The sequence below is a fragment of the Bactrocera oleae genome, chromosome 4 (genome assembly GCF_042242935.1).
Source record: "Bactrocera oleae isolate idBacOlea1 chromosome 4, idBacOlea1, whole genome shotgun sequence".
Classification (NCBI taxonomy): domain Eukaryota; kingdom Metazoa; phylum Arthropoda; class Insecta; order Diptera; family Tephritidae; genus Bactrocera; species Bactrocera oleae.
Genome location: NC_091538.1, coordinates 45,560,978 through 45,583,795, shown reverse-complemented (window position 1 = coordinate 45,583,795; position 22,818 = coordinate 45,560,978). Strand labels below are relative to the sequence as shown.

General features: G+C 33.6%; 1 protein-coding gene across 1 annotated transcript in view; it reads left to right on the top strand.

Moving 5' to 3' along the window:
- The window catches only part of Gp210 (nucleoporin 210), a 101,009-nt gene that overhangs the window by 45,866 nt on the left and 32,325 nt on the right, over positions 1 to 22,818 (top strand). Inside the window, exon 21 of the mRNA XM_014244700.3 lies at positions 15,998 to 16,150. Coding sequence (XP_014100175.2) covers positions 15,998 to 16,150 — 153 coding nt within the window. The remainder of the gene's footprint in view (positions 1 to 15,997; positions 16,151 to 22,818) is intronic.

Below are 22,818 nucleotides of genomic sequence, written 5' to 3'. Positions count from 1 at the left end.
CACACCCACACATATACTTAGATCTATATGTGTAGTTTGCCTACAAAAATTCCCTTCTAAACACATTCATGCGACAACCTGTATGTGTGTGTGTCAGACACTCACTCTCTGCAGCTTCCAGTTGCATTTGTACTGCTGCAAAGTTTTATGCAATTTTTATTATATTTGTTTTTAGAATGTGACATAATCCAATAATGGCTTTTTAGTACATTAATCCTGATTGACGTGCAAAGTAAGTGCAGTGTATTGCTATGTCACTGCAATTGCTTGGCGCTCACAGATGCGTGAGTGTGTGTATATCTCTCTCTTAAACCTTTGCGTGTGTGTACTCTCCTGCAAGGCTTCATGGGACATATCGACAGGCGGCTGAGCGGACATTTGGCTGAACATCGACATCAGCTTGTAATGGTTGAGTGAATGGCTTTCAATTTTATTATAAATAAAAACAAAGTAGTAAATTGTAAATTGTAAAAAATCAAGTATTTCTAAAAGCATATTTACTAAGCATATTTCTCTTTTTTTACTTTCATTTTATTGCTTTTTGAGCAATCATTCAATTTGTGCATTAAACAATTTTTTCATAGTTGAGTAAATCCATTTAAAAGATATTACTTAAGTTGATAAATTTATTTTTCAAACAGTTTTGTGGGTGCTAAAATGTCATAAGCTGTCTGTGTGGCCCTACATTGGCAATTAATTGAAAGGTAATCATCAAACACACATCACATACAGAAAATTTTGAAAGCAGAAATAAAACATATCCTTAAAATTCTTGACTTTTGCTCGGTGTGCAACCTTGTGGGCACAATTTGTTTGATTTAGAAACGGGATTGGATTATTAGGTATCATAAATTTATGATTTTAAATTGTAATCAGTGAATCAAAAGAATGTGATTTTGTAGTACGGATCCGTAGGTTAAGGAGTCGTTACTTGGAAAAAATTAAATTCAAGTTACCCCTGAGAGATATAATGCATACTTTTACAAGGGTAATGGACTGATTCATAATTCCAACATACTTTCTCAGATCACGGATATATTTTTAGTCGATTTGGCATTTCTTTCACATTGGTTTGGGGTTCACTGTTCCAGTTTTCTCCAATTTGTCCTCTAACCGTGTGTGATCTTATCTTATGCGACACATATACTACTGACCCATAATTATTTCTTTGTAAAACAAAAATTCGGTTCGAAATTTTTTTCGTTTACAATAAATTGTTTAAAGACGTAAAAAATATCTTATATCATGTTCCCACCAAAATGTTTAAGTAATTAGATTACATGTAATCTATTCTCTAATATAGACTGTTCTCACAAATAGATGGCGCTAAATCAGAGTCGCACAGGGAGATTTTAAGTAAATTAGATTCAAATCTCCTCGGTGACGAGATTATTTTTGTATAGCGAAATCTTCCTAAATCTAGTAGATTAGTGAGACAATCTACTCAACAGCCTAAATCTCGTGATTAAGTGTTGGTCGGAACATGATATTAAAATGAAACATTTTTCAAATTAATTTAATTTGAAACCCATTTTATCAATTCAACAAAAAGTTTAAAGCAATATTTCTAAAACTTATTTGTAAATATGAGCTTTGTTCACTCTCCTTAGTTCGATATTCTATATAACAATATAATTTATTTATTTTATTGATTAAAATTCAGAAAATAGATCAGATAGGTCCCTTTTTATATTCTGGTAACATGTTGCGCGATTGGATCATTATCCCGCCCACAAATAGCCGTTAGTAGAAAGCCTAAAAAGCTCCTAATTAAGATACAAAAGTCTAATTAGTTACTGGGAGTCGCAGTAGAGAGGCATATGCGGTTTAAAAAGTTTTAAAAGAGGGCGTTTTACTTCCCCTCTAATAGGTTTAATGTACATATCACTAGATCTATTTCAACCGAAGGAGGTTTTCTAGCACCTCCTCTTAAACCATGCCCACTTTCCATATATGTATTGTATAATATATATGCTGAAAAATAATAGCAGTGCCATAACTCAATAAGTAAACATCAGAGACATAAAATTTTACACCTGATATGGTGCGAAAGGGTTTCATCGGAGAAGGCGTCAAAATTGAACAACGACCGTAGCACTGGCCAGCTTAGGTGAAGTCCTATATTTCAGAAATACTTGACCACTTTCAACCAAATTCAGTGTATGACATTATTTTGACATTCTAAAGCTACTGTACATTGTGAAAAATGTGAAAAATATAACGGGTGTTTTTATTAGACGTGTGGTTTCCAATGAGGCAATAATTTTTCCAGAGTTTGTCTTTTTTACACACATTTTGTCCGGAACAACAATCGGCGAAGGGGTCGAAAACGAGATGGCCATCGATCGGGTACGCTAATAAACAAAATTATCGCATTTGTAGTGCGAGCCACCAGCCATTGTTGAGACGCCGTTACATTTACAAAAAGTCACTGTTTGGTGCGCTCTATGGGCAGAGAGAAACATTTGTCCATATTTCTTCAAAAATTAAGCCGGCCAGTTACAGTCAATGGGGAACACTGTAGAGCCATAATTTTTTAGTTCATGAATTGGTGGTTGTTAATGTAGACGACCTTTTTTTCCAACAAGATGGCACTACATGTCATACAGCCAACGAAACAATCAATCTATTGAAAGAAACTTTTGGTGAGCGCAATATCTCGCGTCGTGGAGCTTTGGTGTGGGCTTCAAGATCGTGGGATTTAACATCGCTGGACTATTGTTTGTGATATTATATGAACTCGGTTGTCTATGCAAATAATTCTTTCACTTTACTGAATATAAATTAATCATCACTAATGAAGTTTTTACAATAAAACCTAACTTAAATAGTGCTTTTCCAGCTCACGTCCAAAAATAGTCAAAATCGGACTATAAATTTTGAAGTTCCCAGATATTGAAATGGTATATATGTGGCTATGGTGGACTTCACTGGAAAATCGATCTGTGTGAATTATTATTCCCATTCGGAGTTAATAATTTTATGATAACAATATGCCCTTGCGGAGAACTTCCCCTAGTCCCCATATACCTAATATACAGAGTTTGGAACTTCCGATTGACTATGTAAAAGGCATTGGCTAATGATACGATGCTAAATTTTTCACTTCCGCTTATGAAAAAGAGCTTGAAGGTCAACAAGTAACGTAGCTTAATAAATGAGAGCTGTTAAAATCAGTTTTACACATGAAAATTTTACCATTAGAAATTTACTGACTGGACTGGACACTGACTAAATTTGAATATCATCACCGATGGGTGACCTATTTATTTACCATAAACACTTAATGACTTTTTCAATCAATTGCAACATATTTAGTGAATATGTATAATATACCTATGTATATGGTAATAGTAGCGTTAACACATACAATTAAGCAGAAGTTTGTCGCTTTTAATGGCAATTGAACAAATCAATTTTAAATCTAATTGAAATTACGAACAGACCACTAGGTACTTATTAAGTTTATCTCTGTATATAAGGGTGAATGGTATTTACAGATGTGTGGCATGTGTGGCACAATCAAACGTGTTTACGTTACGAGCGTTTGTGTATTTGTTGACACTTTATTGCTGTTTCGTTGCAAATATTTAATTTATGGCATAAAATATAGTCATTAAGTTTATTTGTGCAAACGCGCTTTGTGTGACAGGAATTAATAACTTTGGATATGTGAAAACTATGTTACAGAAAATTCTATAAAAAACTAAATTTAATATGGTAAAAAAGTAAATGGGACACATACACGTATTTGCAGAAATTAATGAAAAAATATATGTTTAAAGCGCGAATAATACTGGCTATAATTGGTCTTTTGTAAATAATTAGCATTCTTATTTACACACTTACATACAGTGCGCTTCACACGACTGTAGCTTATGGCCGCAACCCGATTTTACAAGGAGAAAAATAAAAGTGAGTTATTTAAGGTTTCCTCGAATGTTATTGCTATGTTTCCAAAATATCCTATTTCTGGTTTTCAAAACTGCAGATTTCACAATCTTCGAGATATCCACAACAGACCTGCGTTCTAAGGTGTCCTAATGGGATCCCTGTTGGGATCGACCTCTTAACCTAACCTACCATGAGGACGTCGGTATACTATTTTGTCAGTTGTAAAAGCAAAATACGCCATTTTGTGAGTACAGGTCTGCAAAAAAATTATAAAAAATCTTTTTTTTTTTGAAATAGCCCTCGATATTTAGATACAAAGTTTGGGGAACTCTCAGTTACTCCAAGATCTTCCCGTTTTCATTGAACCCTAAAGCTCTTTTTAGAAACCGAAGTCGAGCCAGAGCTCCAGATTTTGAAGAAAAAAATTCTTATTTGAATCGATTTCCAAACATTGAGGAGAGTAGAGCCGAAAATTATTCCAAGAAACTGTCATGTATAACTTTTTGTTGTGATAGCTGGTTAACTGTTTCTTATTAAATGGGTGTTTTAATTAATTCCTTTTTTTCTCGATGTCAAATGTGACGTCACTTTCAAGTCAAGCTTGAATCTAATTGTTATACACTGAATATGGTATATAAAGTTTGCCACGATGTTTGTAACACCTAAGGAGAAACTTCAGAGACCCTATATGGTATATACAGTGTGACGAGCTAAGTTCATTTAGCTATGTCTGTCTCTTCGATTAGTTTAAACAAGTTTTCGTTTAAGACGTCGCTCTTGGAGCCCGTCCAACTATTGTGATATTTATAATTTAACAAATTCGCATATCTTTTTATGAGAACATCATTTAGTTTATAACTACCGTTAGTTATGGTCGTAAAACAACGTACGAGTGCGCTCGTGAAATTGAGTGTATTTAAGTCATAAAAAAAATTTGAAGCACAAATTGAAAATACAAGCAAATAATTTTTGTTTTAATTTTCACCCGTCTGTGGTGATATGTGCTTGTGTGTGCGTGTTCGTTCACGGTATTCATTATTTTTTTCCGCGTGTCGCATATCTGTTGCGGTTGTCATCAATTGCTGCATCAATGCATTCATGACCAACAAACGTATTTCACTCGACGAAATAACGGTAATAATAATAATTAAAATAAAAAAATTAATATAATATATAAGGTGTGCTGACTTCGAGCGAAATCGGAATTTAGGAACACGACATTCATTTGGGCTTAGTAGCTTCAATATGCGGTGAGACTATTAAAAATATTTATTCGAAAAGCGGAAATGTATTATATATTTATAAGGTGATACCATCTCTGGAAACATGCTTGTCCCAGCTCCTCTTTCCATTATATATATGTAATAAGCTGGACCGACATATTTCTACTCGAATCCGTTAATAGTATTTACGAGCAGTTTCCTATGCCATAAATACGATCCGATGTTCGCCAGTATCTGTGCAGGTTCGAACGTTATTTTTTATGTAGGTCGAAGCAGGGACGAACCCTGATTCGCTCGCCAGAAGGATATTGTCATATCACAAAATTCTGTAATTGGTATGAAATCATCACAAGAAAGTTCAGATCGAAACACTTTAGCATATACAAGTACATAGCTGTCATTAAAACTGAACGATTAAAATCAAGTTATTGGAAGAATTCTTTTGTATTTCTGAAGGCTATTATAGCTTCGGTGCAATAGAAGTTAACGTTTTAATTTTTTTCTGTTAGACATACAAAACTATAATACCCTTCTGCGACATGTTCTGCGTGATATAAAAAACTCGCTTCGGTATCTATGGTTGGTCCGCGTGTATATAGCGCATTAAAAGCACTTAACGTGCATATTTTAATTAACGATTAAATTAATGTAATGCAACCTTAATAATGGAATTTGCGTCTTTATTTTATTATGTATAGCTCTCATTAAATGTATATCAGTGGCATTTTTTTATGCAAACTGATAGAATTTTTTCATATGCTTGACAATGAAAGTATTTTACGTATATATGGGACATTCGATATCTGCGTAAACATATTGATGCATAATGCATTTATATATTAGTACAGTTAAACAAATACATATAAAGTCAAGGCTGGAGTATTGAGAAACATATTATAAAATTAATTGAAGTTACCAGGCTGAAACTGTCTGCAAAGCTAAACTGAGTATCTGTATTAATATACAGGGTGAACAGTAAATATGTAAGCGTTGAAGAACTTTGACATATATTTACTGAGTTAGATATGTTTTTATAACCTAAGTTAAATGCGTAAAAAATATCAAGACAGTTATTGGTTTCATGGCGCGTCAAACATATGGTTCACCCAACAAAAAATTTGATGTCATCCGATGTCAAAAGATTATCGAGATCTTCTGATTTTTATTTCTCTAACTTCTTTTTGTGGGGCTATTTGAAAATGGAAGTAACTGTACTCCACACTCACCATTGGCGAGCTCCAAGCAAAAATTCGGCAAAAATAATCGCTTTACGGCTCAAGATGCTCGACGAATGAAATATAATAGTCATGATGTCGTCACTGTTATTAGTTAAACTGTGACTTATCGAAGAGAAAGTCGTGAAATACTTCCCCATATGTCATAACTTATTTCGCTAAGTCATTGACCCTATATCAAACTTTTACATCCAAGATATGCTTTTTCATCCAAGACCAAGGAAGACCAAGAGACTGGGTTAGAATTATAGAGTATAAAATCAGATATGTTTTTTCATCGACGACATATTGATACTGGTACGTAGGTTTCCCTTTTTATAATTCGTGATTTGGCAACCCTAGTGCTGCAATCTGGAAATTTACAACTTTATCGGTTCACTCTTCACCCCTACAATGCGAGCTCTCACACATCGACTGAAACAACTGCATTTTTGAGGCCTTAAAATATCGATTTGATGATAGGATCGTATAGTCTTGAGCACCAAATGACTTCATTATATTCCCGTTCGTAAAAAACAAAATAAAAGGTCAACGTATTTTGACACTTGAAATGGCGTTTGATGCGTTCAGAGTGCATGTTTTGGAGTTACCTGAATCCGAGTGGCAAAAGTGCTTTGACAATCGGGATGTCTATTCTAAAGAGGGGATGTCTATTTTCCGAGAAAATCTCAGCTCCCTCTTTTGGTCTACCATAGTCGCTAGGTAGTCATATATATGGAAGAGGGTTGCAAGGCTCTATTGAATATCCACGAAAGAATACTGAAACCAATTATTTACTGGAAAAATCAATTAGACTTTTAACTGTACAGCTTACGATTTGGCCAAGACAGGGACAAAAACTACAAGCAAAACGCTGTTAACTAGATTTGGGCCAGGTGTGATAAGCTAAAAAAAACTTCCCAAAACACTAATTGGCTTAGACATTTGGGCCAGAACAACTCCTAGTGGAAAATTTTTGTCTTTATAAATTAAAAAGGGTCATTCGAGTTTGAGCAGAGTTGTAAATGATGCATTAAAATATTATTTAATTAGACAGTTTTTTTAAAAAACAATTTTTAATCGCAAAATTTGAATGAAAAATTTAATTTTTGATCCAAAATTTTTTTAATAAAAATTCGTAACGGTGGTTTGAAGTATGAATCATAAAATCAATAAAATAGCTTACCCACCTAATGAGTTTTAGTTTTGCTCGCCTTTCTACTTTTCAAATAATATGCACATCATAAACAAGTATGAAATTCTCAAAATTGTTGCAGCCACAAATATGTTTACAAAAACTGCAATTTAATTGCTTTGCTAATCTGGCAATAATAAGGCCACACATACACACATACTTCGAGCAATATATTCCCTTTATTTAGTTTCATTTTTTCATGACGACCGAATTCGCCTAAATTAGCGGTAAATATTTCTGGCGCTTTGGCTGATTCCCTTTAGAGCTTCGCTGCAACCGCTCACAGCTCTTAAACCCATACATTTCGCTCCCCACCAGCTTTCCTGCATTGAAAAATAGTTTTCATAACTGAAATTATAAACTTTAATAGAAATTTTATTTCGCGCAGCAGTCGTCGCTCAGCTAATTTACATAGATAAATGCATAAACTATTTCCATTTTGTAAATTGGCACGAATTCGGTTTAAGGTTTGGAAAATTTTCCACACTGTTTGCATATTCACATACTTATACTATTTGCGGGGGCAAAGTGTAACGGTACCTTTTGCTTCATCATCACTTTGATTTATTTTATTCAAATGAATTTTCAAGTTATAATTCGCGTTATTTGTTCGTTTTTGTTTTGTTTAAAAACATTAAATTGGAATTGTTTACTGTTGTTGTACAACTAAATTAGTTTGAAATTGTTGCGACTCGCGAAAAAATTATCTGTTGAAAGCTACTTTATATGAGAATATGATTCCAAAAAACAATTGAAATAAAAAATCATTTGCAGCCATACATTTTTTAAATAAATTTACAAAATTTTAATTTTAAATACATTGTTAGACGAAAATAATATTTGGACACTTACATTTTATTAGATATTTATTCTAGCTCCACATGCTACTCACTAACTCTCATTACTATCTTCGCACTTCCGCTACAGAACGCGGAAATGTCATATTGCAAATGTAAAACGAGAGAAGAAACAATAAATTTAAGAAGATAATTCTTCTCACAAGCTCTCTCGAAATATTTTGTAATCCATTCAGGTGATACGTGCAATCTTTAAGTAAATATAAGTATATATATATACCTATACTACTAAATCAGAAGATGTCTTTTAAATTGCTCGTGTTTAAATTTAGAAAAAGCAAAGCTACTGAGTAGAGAGTGGTATGATAAATCAGTAACAATAGCTAGATTTATCACAACAGAAACTTAGTAAGAGCTCAAGCTGAGCATATTGTGTAAGCCAAAGCAATTGTATCTGTTTATAATCAAACCTAGTTCTAAGAGTTATTATTCTGTTAGCCCAAAAAGTACGCTTGACTATCTATAATTTAGTCTCGACTGAAGGCTTTTTCTATTTTATTCTTTAAACTTCTCTGATCATTCTGTTTTACTGGGTCTAAACTTAAGGCCTAAATTTCTGCCACCAATACGCTGTTCTTAAGCATAAGCTTCATCTAAAGGTTTCTAATCACCTAGTCACAGTATAACATCACTAAATTTTCATTTTGATTCAAATAATTTGTGGAAAATACAGTACTATTTCTACATCTCTCGAGGAATTTCAGAAATTAGTGGCCAAAGAGTGCGTGGAGCAGTTAGTCGGTATAAGGCCAAGCTTGGACCTCGGTTTTTGAAATAAACCGAATGGTTTTTTTTTTTTGCCAAAAAGACGCGTAGGGCTTCTGTATAATCAAAATTTAAAAAAGTTCAGGTTGTCTTGTAGTGGATGACGAAACTTTTGTCAAACTCGACTGTAATCAATTTCGTAGATAATAGTTTTATGTTGACAATAAGCGTGGGAATGTGGAAGCAAAATATAAATATATAAAAATTGACAAATACGATCAAAAAGTCGATCAAAAATTTGGCATTATCGCGTATTTATATGAAATAGTGTCTTCAAAAAAGATTACTGCCGTGTATTCGACATCACAGATATTGTGTAAAATTTTGGGCAGATTTGGCGATCATACATTATTCTTCCATTGCCATGAATACCAAAAATCTTTAATACGCCTAATTGTGCACAGCTCCGCCGAATAGAAACATATTGGGCGATGGTTAAAAATAATTTGAGAAGAGCATAATGACTCAATGTTGCCATTGTGGAATAAATATGTAGCCAAAGTGATAAGAAAAACTGTTCAAAAGTTAATGTTCTCTATAAAAAGCATGCCCGTAATTTCATAATTTCAATAATTGATGTACATATGTTATAACTATATGTTGTATTGAAATTACGAGCTTAATAAATTTGCTTCTTAAACCCATAAAAAAGTTTAATATTTGTGCATACAGATTTTCAATGAACAATACTTTGCATTCTTAAATATCTATTTCCATAACTAAATCTAGAAATCTGCCGTTAATTCATACAGTTTGCAGGTATTTAGTTTATTCAGTCTCCCTTTACTTGCACATAATTGCATAAATCATAAAATTGAAGTTTTGTTGAGTTCAATATGTATTGCGTCTAAAAGATTTGTCTGACATGTCGGTAATTACAAATATATAAAATAAATTTTCGAATTCCTATATCAATTTATTACAATGCCTAAATATACGTAATTGTGTTTTTATCTCGAGGAGGAAACCATTTTTGATTAATTTTACGCCGAAGAAAGCTTTTCACAACAACAACAGCAACTGCACTGTTGTTGCACTTCCCATTTCTATGAAATAAATTCTTATTTAATTTATTTCTAATCAAGACAAATCGCATATTGTCTGTATATAATTTGAAGATTTTAACACCAGCCACACATACTAACACACACTTACACTCACATTTGTGTTTAATTTATTTGCAATTTGCAACTTTATATTCGTATCCAGCCAGTATGTAGATAATTAGTTGGCAACTGAGTATTAAATTTACAATAAAGTAGCACATATTTGCTGAGCTCCACTATTTTGTGGCTATAATTTAATTATTTGCCCAAAAGTGTGTGAACTTTTGTAAATATTGCCACAAACAGATCTGGGAAATTATTGTAAATCACAAATGCAGTCATGAACACACATTCTCATATAAACTTATATAGATACGAGACATTTTCATACGAGAATTATCTATAATTACAACCCAACAAGCATTGTGGAGATACTTATGTCTAAAAGCTTGAGGAATTTCATTGTTTTCAAGTTAGTATCCAAATTTTTTTTCAAATATTCAAAAACATTTTGGCAAATTTGTACTTCTCAAGTTAATATACGTGTCCAATATTTCTGTATTTTTTTATTAGAATTTCTTAATTACATAGCTCTCATATTTAAAAACATTATTTTAAAGTGTATTCGTATTGTGAAGTACTATATTGTTCAGAGACAGTATCATTTTGCATTTTTATACCCTAAGCAGGGTATGTTAAGTTTTTCACGAAGTTTGTAATACCCAGAATTCGGAGATCCTATAAAATATATACCAGGGTCAGCGTGACCAGCTGGGTCAATTTAGCCATATCCGTCTGTCCGTCCGACTGTCCGCCCGACTGTATATACGCTCTTTGCACACGCTCTTTTCTCCCTAAGAAGCTGCTCATTGTCGGAATCGCCGATGTCAGACCACTATAGCATATGGCTGCAATACAAATTCAACGATCAAATAAAAGTTCTTGTATGGAAAACTTTGTTATTTGACGAGATATCTACACGAAATTCGGCATGGAATATTACCTAAGGTATCATTATAATATTCGAAGAAATTGTTCAGATCGGATCCCTATATAAATATCAAAATCAAGGTCTTATATGGAAAACTTTTTATTTAACAAGATATCCTCTCAAAATTTCACACAACATATCACTCAAGGCAATGCTAAAATATCCAGATACATTTTTCAGATCGGACTACTATTTATATCATATAGCTGTCATACAAACTGAACGATCAAAATCAAGTTCGATGGAAACTTCTTAATTTGTGAAGCGTGTACAGCCGAAGTTAACGTTTTTCTTTATTTTTTAACCTTTGGCTTATCACGTTTTAAGTTGAGAAACATTATTCTACATGTTATTCTTGCACTGCAGTTATTCTTGTTGAGAATTTTATTTTAGTTCAATTGGAAGTTTGTTGACTAACAATAGCAATTTGATTTTTTTTACCTTTGCTTAATCACATATTAAAGTTGTGATTTATTGTTACCTTAAGTTGAAAAAAAATCATTTTGAATTTTCTTTGAAAAAAATGGTATTTCCTAACATTTCTCAAACTCTTAGTATTTCACATTTGAGTTAAAGTTAAGAATTATAATTTTCTCGTTTTGAGCAACATTATTTTTATGTTCTCCTGAATTGGGGAATTTTATGATTTTTCAGTTGAAGTACTGTTAATAAACAACATCTTTTTGCAATTTTTTCTAACTTTTTGTTAATCATGTATGAGTTTAAGTTGAGAATCGTAATTCTCTTATGTTTATATTGTATCTTATTATAAATGTTCTTTTCGTTGTGGATAGACAACTAGACAACTGTTAAGAAAAAATATTGAAACATTTTTTCTTTATCTAAAGTTTTGTTTCTCTAAGTTTTAGATTATACCATTCTCAAACTTGAGATGAGGATTATAGATTTTTCAAGTTGAGAAATTATCTCAAATTTTCTTGGTGGTGATAATACCATTATTTCCCAGTAACAGTACTGTTAAGAAGCAATGTCTTTCTGAATTGTTTCTCTAACCTTTAGTTAATCCCAGATAAAGTTAACAGTTCTCTCTTTTGGATAAAAACTACTGAGAAGCATTATCGATTGCATTTGCTCCTAACCTTTGGGTCAACACAAGATTTTTGAGTTGAAATACTGTTGTTTCTAAAATTTGGGTTGAAGTTAAAAATTATCTTGAAAAGAATAGCATTTAACTTGAAAAAGTTTGAATTACACTGTAAAATTACTGTTAGAAAACCAAGTTTGGGCTTTGAGAAGTGCTTTAACATGACATCATATGTTAATTCGACCTATAATTTGATTCAAGCCTAAATGTTTATGGGGCTGAAGTGACACACTTCCATGACACACATCGTTAACAATAAATTTTAATACTAGTAAACTAATAATTATTATAGACGCGTATGTACTTAAATCAACGAAGTAAATATGAACATATTTGTACATTATATACACAATGCATAAGTATAACGACTGGCGTGGCAATTGAAGAAAATATATAATCACTGTGTACAAATTCAATTTGCGATGTATTTGTCTATACTTAAATACTTATCTACGAACTGATATGTATGTAGGTATATACATACAAATGTACTGCATTAATATTTGCTGTTGGCTGACTGCTGTGTTAATTAAAGTAGCTAGGACATTATCGACCTTACAAACCACAAACACATACTAAACTATTTAAATACATTTTCTAAACAATTAAAACCACATAACCTAAAAAAATGCTTCTAATACAGCGATTACTCAACTAAATGTTAATGAGTTCTCAATCCTATTCTTCTCCCTTGAGATAATTTTCTGTTTTCTAAAAAGATGTCTGCGAATGCGTTCGTGGATATTTAATGGCTGAATTGATTCGAACCTTTCACTTGCGGCTTTTCTTTATGAAAACCGAGCACCACAAACGATTTTCTTTATCTTCCCACTCCATCGAAAATAAGCGAAAGCGATCAATAAGCTAATTATTAAATATGAGTAAAAACTGCTTATAAATTACACTAAAAAATAACGGCACTTTTGCTTGCGAATTTTTCATAGCTGCATGCATTGTAAGCTTTGTAACATAATTTATGGCAAGCCTAAGTACCATATACGACAATTGGTTAGTCAGTCATAAGAACGTTATAATAAGACAGGGCGATTTATAAACATTAATAGGGATATATGTTTGTTTCTAAACAAAAATATGTATCTATGTATCCTATTACAAAATCTGAGTATATAGTCTACTTGGGATTTCGATTTATTTTCTATTATGTTAAATATGTCACACTTTACTGATTTCAAAAATGTTTTTTGATGTCTACAGAAATATACAATAAATTTGACTTTAATATAAGTATGTATTTCTAATGTTCTCATTAACTTCATGTCAATTGACCTCAATCTATTTGCACACATTCGCCTTTCCTGCTTTCCTTTGTCCATAATCAACACTTCTCTTTCGACATGTGCCCTTCAAAATACATACAGGGTGTGTAGGTAGTGAAACATTCAATAGCTTTACCATTTAGTATCAATCCATTGTTGGAATAGTAATGTTTAAAAAAGGTTTTGAATTTATTTGGTTCAAAAAGACAGCGCTCCATATCACACAAACAACAAACCAAACTATACGGTTTCTCCAACAAAAATGTCTTCAACATTTGATGATGAAAGAGTGCGTAAGCTTTTTTTGGACCTTTGGCGAGCTCATTTGGGTCGACCTTAGTCTATACCGCACAAGATATTCGTAAAAGTAATAAAAAGAGAGATCATATTTTTCTTTGGACAATAAAGGCGACCCTCTTACAGAGCCAAATTAAATATAACAAGAAAAAACTTCAGCTGCACCGAAGCTATAATATCCTCACAGGTGCATTTTTTATAGCATAAAGAGATATAGAAAGATTATATATTTTGATCGGTCAGTTTGAATGGTAGCTATAAGCTATAGTGGTCCGATTTGAACAATATGTTCGGAGATTGTAGCGATGCCTTAGCTAATAATCTATGCTAAATTTTGTAGATATAATAATTGACAAATAAAAGAGCTTTCCGTACAAGGACTTGTGTTTGATTGGTCAGTTGTACGGCAGCTACATACCATATATGCTAAAATTGTCCGAAATCGGCGGTTCCGACAAATAAAAAATTTCTTGGGGAGAAAAGAACGTGTGCAAAATTTTAGATTAATACTGCGGAACTAGTTATGGCTAAATCCAATCGGCGCGTCACTCTGATCATTTTTATATATACTCCGATCGGTCTCCGACGTTTCTTTTTGGGTGTGGCAAACTTAATATACCCTGTGGTATGTTGGTGAATTTGATGGAATTTCTGACTTTTTTTCTACCCTAGATGCCAAGTCCTTTATTGATTGGAGCCTTATGAGTCGTGGAAGATATTCCGTCTCAACCGGCTGAAGAGTGGGAACTCGCAAGGATATTGATTTATATCATCATCCTCCTCGCCTGATCTGTATTCTGCCGATTCCACTTTACCAAGATTTTGAACGTGAGATCTCAAGGTAAAGTGTCCTTTTATGACACCTATCAATTTACGTGATTCCCTTTTTTAGTCTCTCCACGCGTTCACAACAATCTAAAGAAATTTTTTGTCATACCGTGTTGGTGGTGTTCCAAGACCTCAGGTCTAACATCCACCAGGTTTTTCGCGACTTGAATAAGTTAATTTTAAATAGAAATACAAAAATATGACACACCCTGTATATTTAAAATAAACATACTCATAGTCACTATTAGAACGCACAAGCTCTCATATAAGCATAACAAGCCATACATATACTGTACATATATATACAAGGTGCGTTCCAAAGTAAACAGTACAAAAGTAACGAAGTAAACTCTAGTGGCGCCATCTCTATGTCGACTAGTGCGTTAGAATCTGCTATCCTTTATCGACTTCCAGTAAAAATTTCATGACATTTCATCTATTGGAAGTGAAGTTATTGCGCTTTAAGTGTCAGTATGTTTTTGTCATCGGTGCGGAAATGAGCTTCGAATAAAGAGCTAACATTAAATTCTGTTTTATAATTGGTAAAACTCTTACCGAAACGTTTCAATTGATGAAACAAGTTTATGGCGATGATTGCCTATCCCGTAGCAGAGTGCACGAGTGGTTTCAACGCTTTCAAAGTGATCGTGAGGACACAAATGAGAAATCAGCCAAAACCCAAAAAATCGCTCCTGGAGAAGTTAAAAATGAAGACAATGCTGATTTGTTTTTATGATTCCAAGGGTAATGTTCCACCCGGCCAAAACGTTAATGCGGTATTCTACCTGGGAGTTTTGAAGCGTTTGGTGCGCCGTATTCGACGTGTTCGGCCCTAATATCGCGAAGATGGAAGTTGGCGTTTGTTGCACGATAATGCGCCGTCTCATCGATCGACGCTTGTGGCCGATTATTTGACCAAAAATCACATTTTAACAATCAACCACTCCCCGTATTCACCTGATATGGCACCGTGCGACTTCTAGCTTTTCGGAAAAATGCATTTGCCGATTAAAGGAAAGCGTTATGCAGACGTGGATGCCATTCAAAAGGCTTGCACCGGCATACTGGCGGCCATACCGGGCAACGAGCTAAAACACTCGTTCGACATGCTTTTGGACCGTGCAAAAAGCTGTATTAAAGCAAAAGGAGACTATTTTGAATAAAATTAATTGATTTTGCCGATAAAACCATTTGTTCTGTCTTTTTTTTAAAAGTCCTGTTTACTTTGGAACGCACTTTGTATATATATATTATAAAACTGTTTATTAAGAATATTCGAATTTAATTTCTCATTTAAATTTACAGGTGAAAGCATCGGATGCAAAATATTTGCAAGTCATACAACAAGTAAAGGCGCACGGCTCCTTGCAGTACAAGGTAAAGATACTGCACGAACTGCCAACGGATGAGCAATTATTTATCCGTGTCCATTCACCAACAACTCTACAAGACATTGAGGTAAGCCGACAGTAGTAAATAATGAATTATCACCACAAAGTGTTGGCCAAGCGAGATATGATGCACGTGTGGCAAATCCATATGCATGTCTGGCTGTGTCAGCATTTATATACATATATACATATATACCTATATATATATATGTAGATGTGTGTGTGTGTGTGTGTGACGCTCGTTTAGTTGCATAAAGAGCCGGATTGTCGTCGTTGTCGCTGCTGGTGGCGTTGTTGTTGTTACCGATGATGACAAAGCAAAGAGTGCATTTGCCGGAAGTCCTTACTTAAGGCTCATGTACATTGCACACACACATACACATATATTGTATATGTAATTTGAATAATACATGCATATGAATATATTTGTCAGGCACAATTACAAGCACGTGTGCTGGTGTGTGTGTGGTGTCGGAAACGAGTAAACGTCCGAGTAATTCACACGTGATTACCGATTTGAAAAACGGTTCCTTGCTCTATGACTCCACCAGCAGGCAACCAGCCAATGCATACTTACTTTCAACACACACATACCTACTTACAATGCACATATAGAGAGAGGTTTGTGTCCGAAGTGCCTAAGTAATTTGTGTTACGAGTACTTTGTATTTTGCAAGTGTGAAAATATGGCCGAGAGCGACGCCCGGCTCCAAATTAGGCTTGCCACTGAGAATTGTTTTGCAAAGATTCTGTTGCTATTTATTTGGGTTTTATGTTTCTATTTGCCCATTGTTGGCATTTAAATGGAAATATGCATTCCCTATTCCGGTTTGGTTTTGCTGCTGCTGCGGCTTGCGACCGGTAAATGCAGGGCGTATTTGCAAGGCAAATTGAATATCAGACACTTCCATTTAATTAACTCAATTATTCCAGGTTTGAAGTACTTTTTTTAATCTTTAAATATTTAATTAAAAGTTTAAAAAATTGGAATTGTTGCAAAAGTTTTACATTTTTTTTTTAGAGATAAATTAAGTTTCAGGCTTCCCTTTATCCAAGAGTATTTTCAAGTAGTTACTACCTCCGTCGTCTTATTCGAATATTCATCCAAACAATTAGATCTAGTACTTTCTGTTTGTTCAATTTTGCATAATCATCACCTAACATTTGGGCGGAGTTGTCAAAACTTTCCGCTGTAAACTGGTTATGTTTGGGCACTCGTCCATTCAAATGGCGAAGTCTCTTCCACATCAAAGTTTGCATTCAGACACTTTTTTTTTCTAAAGTTCGGCTTTTGTAAGACTGAGGTTGAAACATCTCGAACATCTCGAAAGTTACACTATCCGCAAATCAAGAGAGATAGCCGAAACTGAAATTAGCCGCCTCAACAAATTTGTGATAGGCTCTAAACGTTTAATCGATCTAAGAGGACCTTTATGATCAATTCATTGGAGCTTAAGGTATCACAACGGACCGGCGTTATAAGCTGTTCAAGTGAACTATTGTACTACTTTTGTAGCACAAGTTATCATTCTACAACTATATAGTTGCTCTGCCAGAACTCTAATATAAGATCTATGATATCCCTCTTTCAACGAGTCAATAGCTACAGAATTTTTATGATCTCTCACATCACTGATATTTTTAAATTTTTTAACGTACAGTCCACATCTCTGAGCTATAGAGATCTTAAGTTGGGAGCATTACTATAATGGATTGAAAAGCCTTTGTCATAACTTTCATTTCGGTGTACAAGTAATAAAGTTTATTCATTATTATTATTCATTTCGATGCAAGCGATAAAAATAATAGCATGTGAATCCCATAAAATACTTGCTAAGACCTGGCCAGCCGACTCTTGTGTTTTCGGGCGACTTTCATCGGCAACAACCATTTTTAACCACTACTGATCTGACTAAAGTATATAATATTGTATGTATTATATTGAATCAGGTCGAAGACTTTTTAACCCATTTCGGATAGAACCTTACCTATAATATGTTACAATATTCTATAAATGTAGCTATGCTTGTTTAACTCTTCTGTGTTTCAAATTAGTAAACTAATTTTTAAGTGCGAAATTTTCCTTAGATCATAAAACTTTAAAGAGTCTCGGTATATCAGATCAAGCTTTGCGTCAAAACATCATCTCATTTAGTATTGTAAAAGAAATTTAATAATTCTTTCGATCACAATTGTTTATATTATAGTACTCTGAACGGGGAAGAAATCTTCCTTACTCAATAACTTGGTATGGACTAGAATTAAAAATTATGCTGACAACATGCCTTGGCGAAGTTTGTTTACCACGAAAACAAAATTCGTTTCTGTCGCAATCAATCCCTATATTTGATTTGGTTTCATTGCAAATATTTTCTATTCGCCTATGTCGCTAAATGTTACACAGTTCTCTCATTTTCGGTTACTCGGAAAAGTCCTCTACAACTTTTTTAAAATACTGCTTATGTCTGAATATATTAATATCCATTTATATTTATTGAGTGTGTTCAGTTTTATTTTGAAAATTTTTACTTCCTATATTAAACCCATACACATATGGCTATAATTTTCATTTATGCCACATTTTCAATAAATCTGTGAAAATGTTCTCGAAGTTTGTTTGGTGGATGTGTGTGCCCCACATTATCATCACTCAATAACTTTACGTGGCCTTAATTTGCATTCATTGCAGTAATTACTCAGCGCTGACTGCTGCAGTTGTTAACAGAGTCGCGTAAAAAACTTTCTAGAATTAATAAGTATATACATATATACAGCTAGTAGATGTGTAAATATGCTATAGGAAAGTCCATTGTTTTTGCAATTCATACTTGAAATATGGGTTGCAAAGGTCTGTATATGGAGAATGTGTTCTAAACTAGAACCTCAACGACATAAGATAAATCTGATCAAAGTGCTTCATACTATCTCGAACATAATAATGGAAAGTGTTCCTGTGCTCAATCACCATCCTGTTTAGGTACACAGTTCTTACAAGATGTTTAGGTGTAAAGAATATATATTATATTATAAAATTTTGTTTGCAGACTGTGGTATGCCTCAGAACTGTTTGCAGTCACTGACATATGATTAAATTTTCGTCTTATATTCACATCAATATTAACTGTTTTAGTATAGTTTACGGGTAATTTTAATTGAAAGCTCGATCGAAAAATAATCTTTACAATTACTTGAGTATCTAGATATCTGTGTGTATAATTCGTTCCCATGAATAAAATCCGAATAATATGAAAATACGATTATTATTCGATTGTTTATTTAACCGCTTATTAGATTTTGTTTATCGGATATTGCAATATTCATCTGATGCGAATAAATTAAAAATGTAAAAAAATTCGGATATCCGGTTATTGAAATGATTATACAAATTTGTCAATATAAAACAAAATTCGGTTACTCGGATATGCAAATATATGTACATACATATTAGGATGGAGCAAAAAAAAAATTTTTTTTGTTTAGCCTGAGCGTCAAATTTTTAGATTATAAAAAAAGAAATTTTTTGGAAAAACATTTTTTTTTAAACATCACTTTTAAAGTAAAGTTTCGAGTTAAAATTTGTATATCGTAAAAAAAATTTTGATACGTGTTCTAGAAGCTGTGGAGAGTTCCCTTTCTGGCCAAATAAAAGTTATCAACTTAAAAAAACGACAACATGCTTTCCTTAAGCGTTAAAATAAATTTTGAGTCAAAAACCTTCAAATTCGGTACTTTTTATACAAATGTGAAGAGTTTAAACCAAAACAAATTTTTTTTGTCCGCCTCTGTTTGTTAAAAAAATGTATTTTTCCAAAAATTTTATTTTTTTATAATCTTCAAAATCTTTTTTTGCTCTATCCTAATATGTATGTACATATATTTGCATATCCGAGTAACCGAATTTTTTTTTATATGGACAAATTTGTAATGTGTATATCCGGTTTTTTGATTTCATTTGTATTTTTATATCTGGGTAACCGGGTTATATATATTTATCGGGTTAGTCGAATATTCATATATATTATCTGGATGAATTTCTTTACTGTTAAGTAAAAATACCATTTTACACATCAAATTGAATTTTTTGGTAAAATAATGAACTTGCTGTTGTGCCACCCTGTATAACTTGCCACATTTAAACCCGCTATTTGCTTTTGTGCGAATATAATTATTTAATGTGTACATTAGTACATTGCATTACACTTCCAGAAGTATTAAACGCAGCGCTATGAATATCTGCGTGTGTGTGTGTTGCACCCGCAGTCCTGCTCCCACCGCCAACATATGGTGCATATACTCGTACATATTAAATTTTTGGCCCAATATAATTTATTGCTGCTCATCTGTAGCAATGACAACAAGCGAGTAAGTAAACGAGCAAGCTGCAGCATTGCTATGCAACTGTTATTTCTGCACTGCTGATTGTTGCTGCTGCTGCTGTCGTTGCTATTTGCTGCACACATACATATGTCCTCGTTTGGTGCTAGCCACATCGCCAAAACGCACTCACACCACACTAATAAATTGAAAATATGGTTGGAAATTTTACGAGCATCATGTGAATGGCAACAACAATAACAACAACAAACAACGACAACAACATCAGTAGTAGTGGCCAACCAACCGCAAACATAACCACAAAATTCTAAGCATGTTGCAGCAGCAACAAAATTCTACAACTTAATATAACAACTCGACGAATAGCAAGCGAGGCAGCCACGCAGCAATGTTTGAAGGCAACAGAATTTGGGGAATATGCAGCAATGGACTATCACACATATGTGTGTGGGTGTGCATGTTGCTGCGTGTGTGTGTAGCCTTACAAAAGTTGTGGGTGCATATTTATATTTTAGTATGAAAGTAAATATCATATACATTTATGTATGTGTGTGTTTATGTTGTTTTTGCTATTGTTTTTCGTTGCTCTGCTGCTGCTGCTTCTGCTCGGGACAGCATCGTAAAATAATGGGTTAGCAACATTATTAAATGTTTCAAATATTATTATGAATTATTCTGCAAATGAAATGTTTATGTGTATGTGTGTGTTTGCGTGTATGTGACGTGCTACTTGCTTGTTATAACGGTATGTGGTTAAGTCTCCATGGTTGCTTCATACAGTCATCGCTTGACGGCTTACAAGCAAGTTTTTGTTGTCGTTGTTGCATTCAGTTTGTGCTAGGGCTAGGTTATGTCAGAGATAGCGCTTTTCACGTTAGTTGGACACACTTAGACACACTTAGACATTTTGCGACCGAAAATTCTGGTTACCCTCCTGTATGTATAGCAATGTTGGTATAATTAAATTTTGTGAGGCCCACAAAAACTATCGAAAGTTTTACTTTGCATGCTGGTGCTGCTGGATAATGACTTAGCAAACGTACAACAACTGACAACAAAATAGAAACACTATCTCTGTTATGTTTAAGCTTTAAACAACATGTATGCTAAAGGGTCTACCAACAAGAACGACGTAATGTTAAAATGAAATATAGCACTCAAATTTGGTCAAAATGTGGTTTGTTTTTTTGGTTTTGCAGATAATGTTATGCCTTTTATGACTTGAACAAAATGTCGGCCAAACGGCCACCACGGCTTCGTTTGCATAACTTCACTCGTTTCCGCCATTTTTCGATGACCCGGTGCAGCATTTCGGCTATAGTGGGCTGAATGTTGTCTTCGAACTCCTCAAGCGTTGCTGGTTGATTGGTGTAAACCTTTTTTCGTTCGAAATAAGGCCCGATGATGCAGCCATAAAACAATCCGCTCAAACGGTCAGTTTTTGGGGATGCAATTGCTGAGTCTTTTCAATAATCTTATCTGTTCAATTTTGTTCAATTCACCTACAGCGCACTTTTAAGTCTAGTTAACTGTTATCCCAATTCGATTCGACATTTCTGGCACCATTGATTAGACATTTTCCAAATTTTTGGTAGTTTTAGAGAATACCGTTATCATGAACGTAGACGTGATGATTAGATCTTAACTTTTTTTCGCTATATCGTAAGAGTCGGAAAAGTCATCGGTACAACTGGAGGTATGTTGTGTTGAGAAAACTGGATACCATTCTAAGTTCATTATACAGTTACTTTCCTCAACGACTCCAATTACTTGTCAATTAGTATATAATCTTCATGTACCATAGTCACAAAAATTCATTGAAACTTTAAAGTGAATTCGGAATTTGTGAATAAATTAAAAATATTGGAAACATGAGCATCTAAAAGCTTTCGCAAGCTTGTTTTAAGTACTTAGCGTAACCACAGCTTCTCCACTTATCGAGGAAACATTGCGTTTTCATACAATTTCCGGGCTTATTTGCGAAAACCGACATTAAGATAATAAAACCTTCTGATGCAAAAGCCGTACTAAATTTTATCCTACAACATTTCATCAAAGCAGAAGTTCCGACCAGACTCAAGTCCAGGCTCGAGTTCATGCCGCACGACCATAGATGAAATTTGAGTAAGTAAGATATACATGTATACGAGCAATTCGGTAATATTTCCGGTACATAATATGTTTGAGTCACCATAGTATCTGTTGTTTTAAACTTTTAAATTCTTGAATAACACTATGTTAAAATGTGGTGAAACTTTAAATCGTCGATTGGTACCAGTGATATATCATTTATTTCTTTGTCTAGAACATTTTATGAAATATTTATTTATGAGAAGATGCCAAATGTCAATAAAATTTTATCGATGTTTTTATGGTGTCTATTTGCTTGCCAACTGTCCG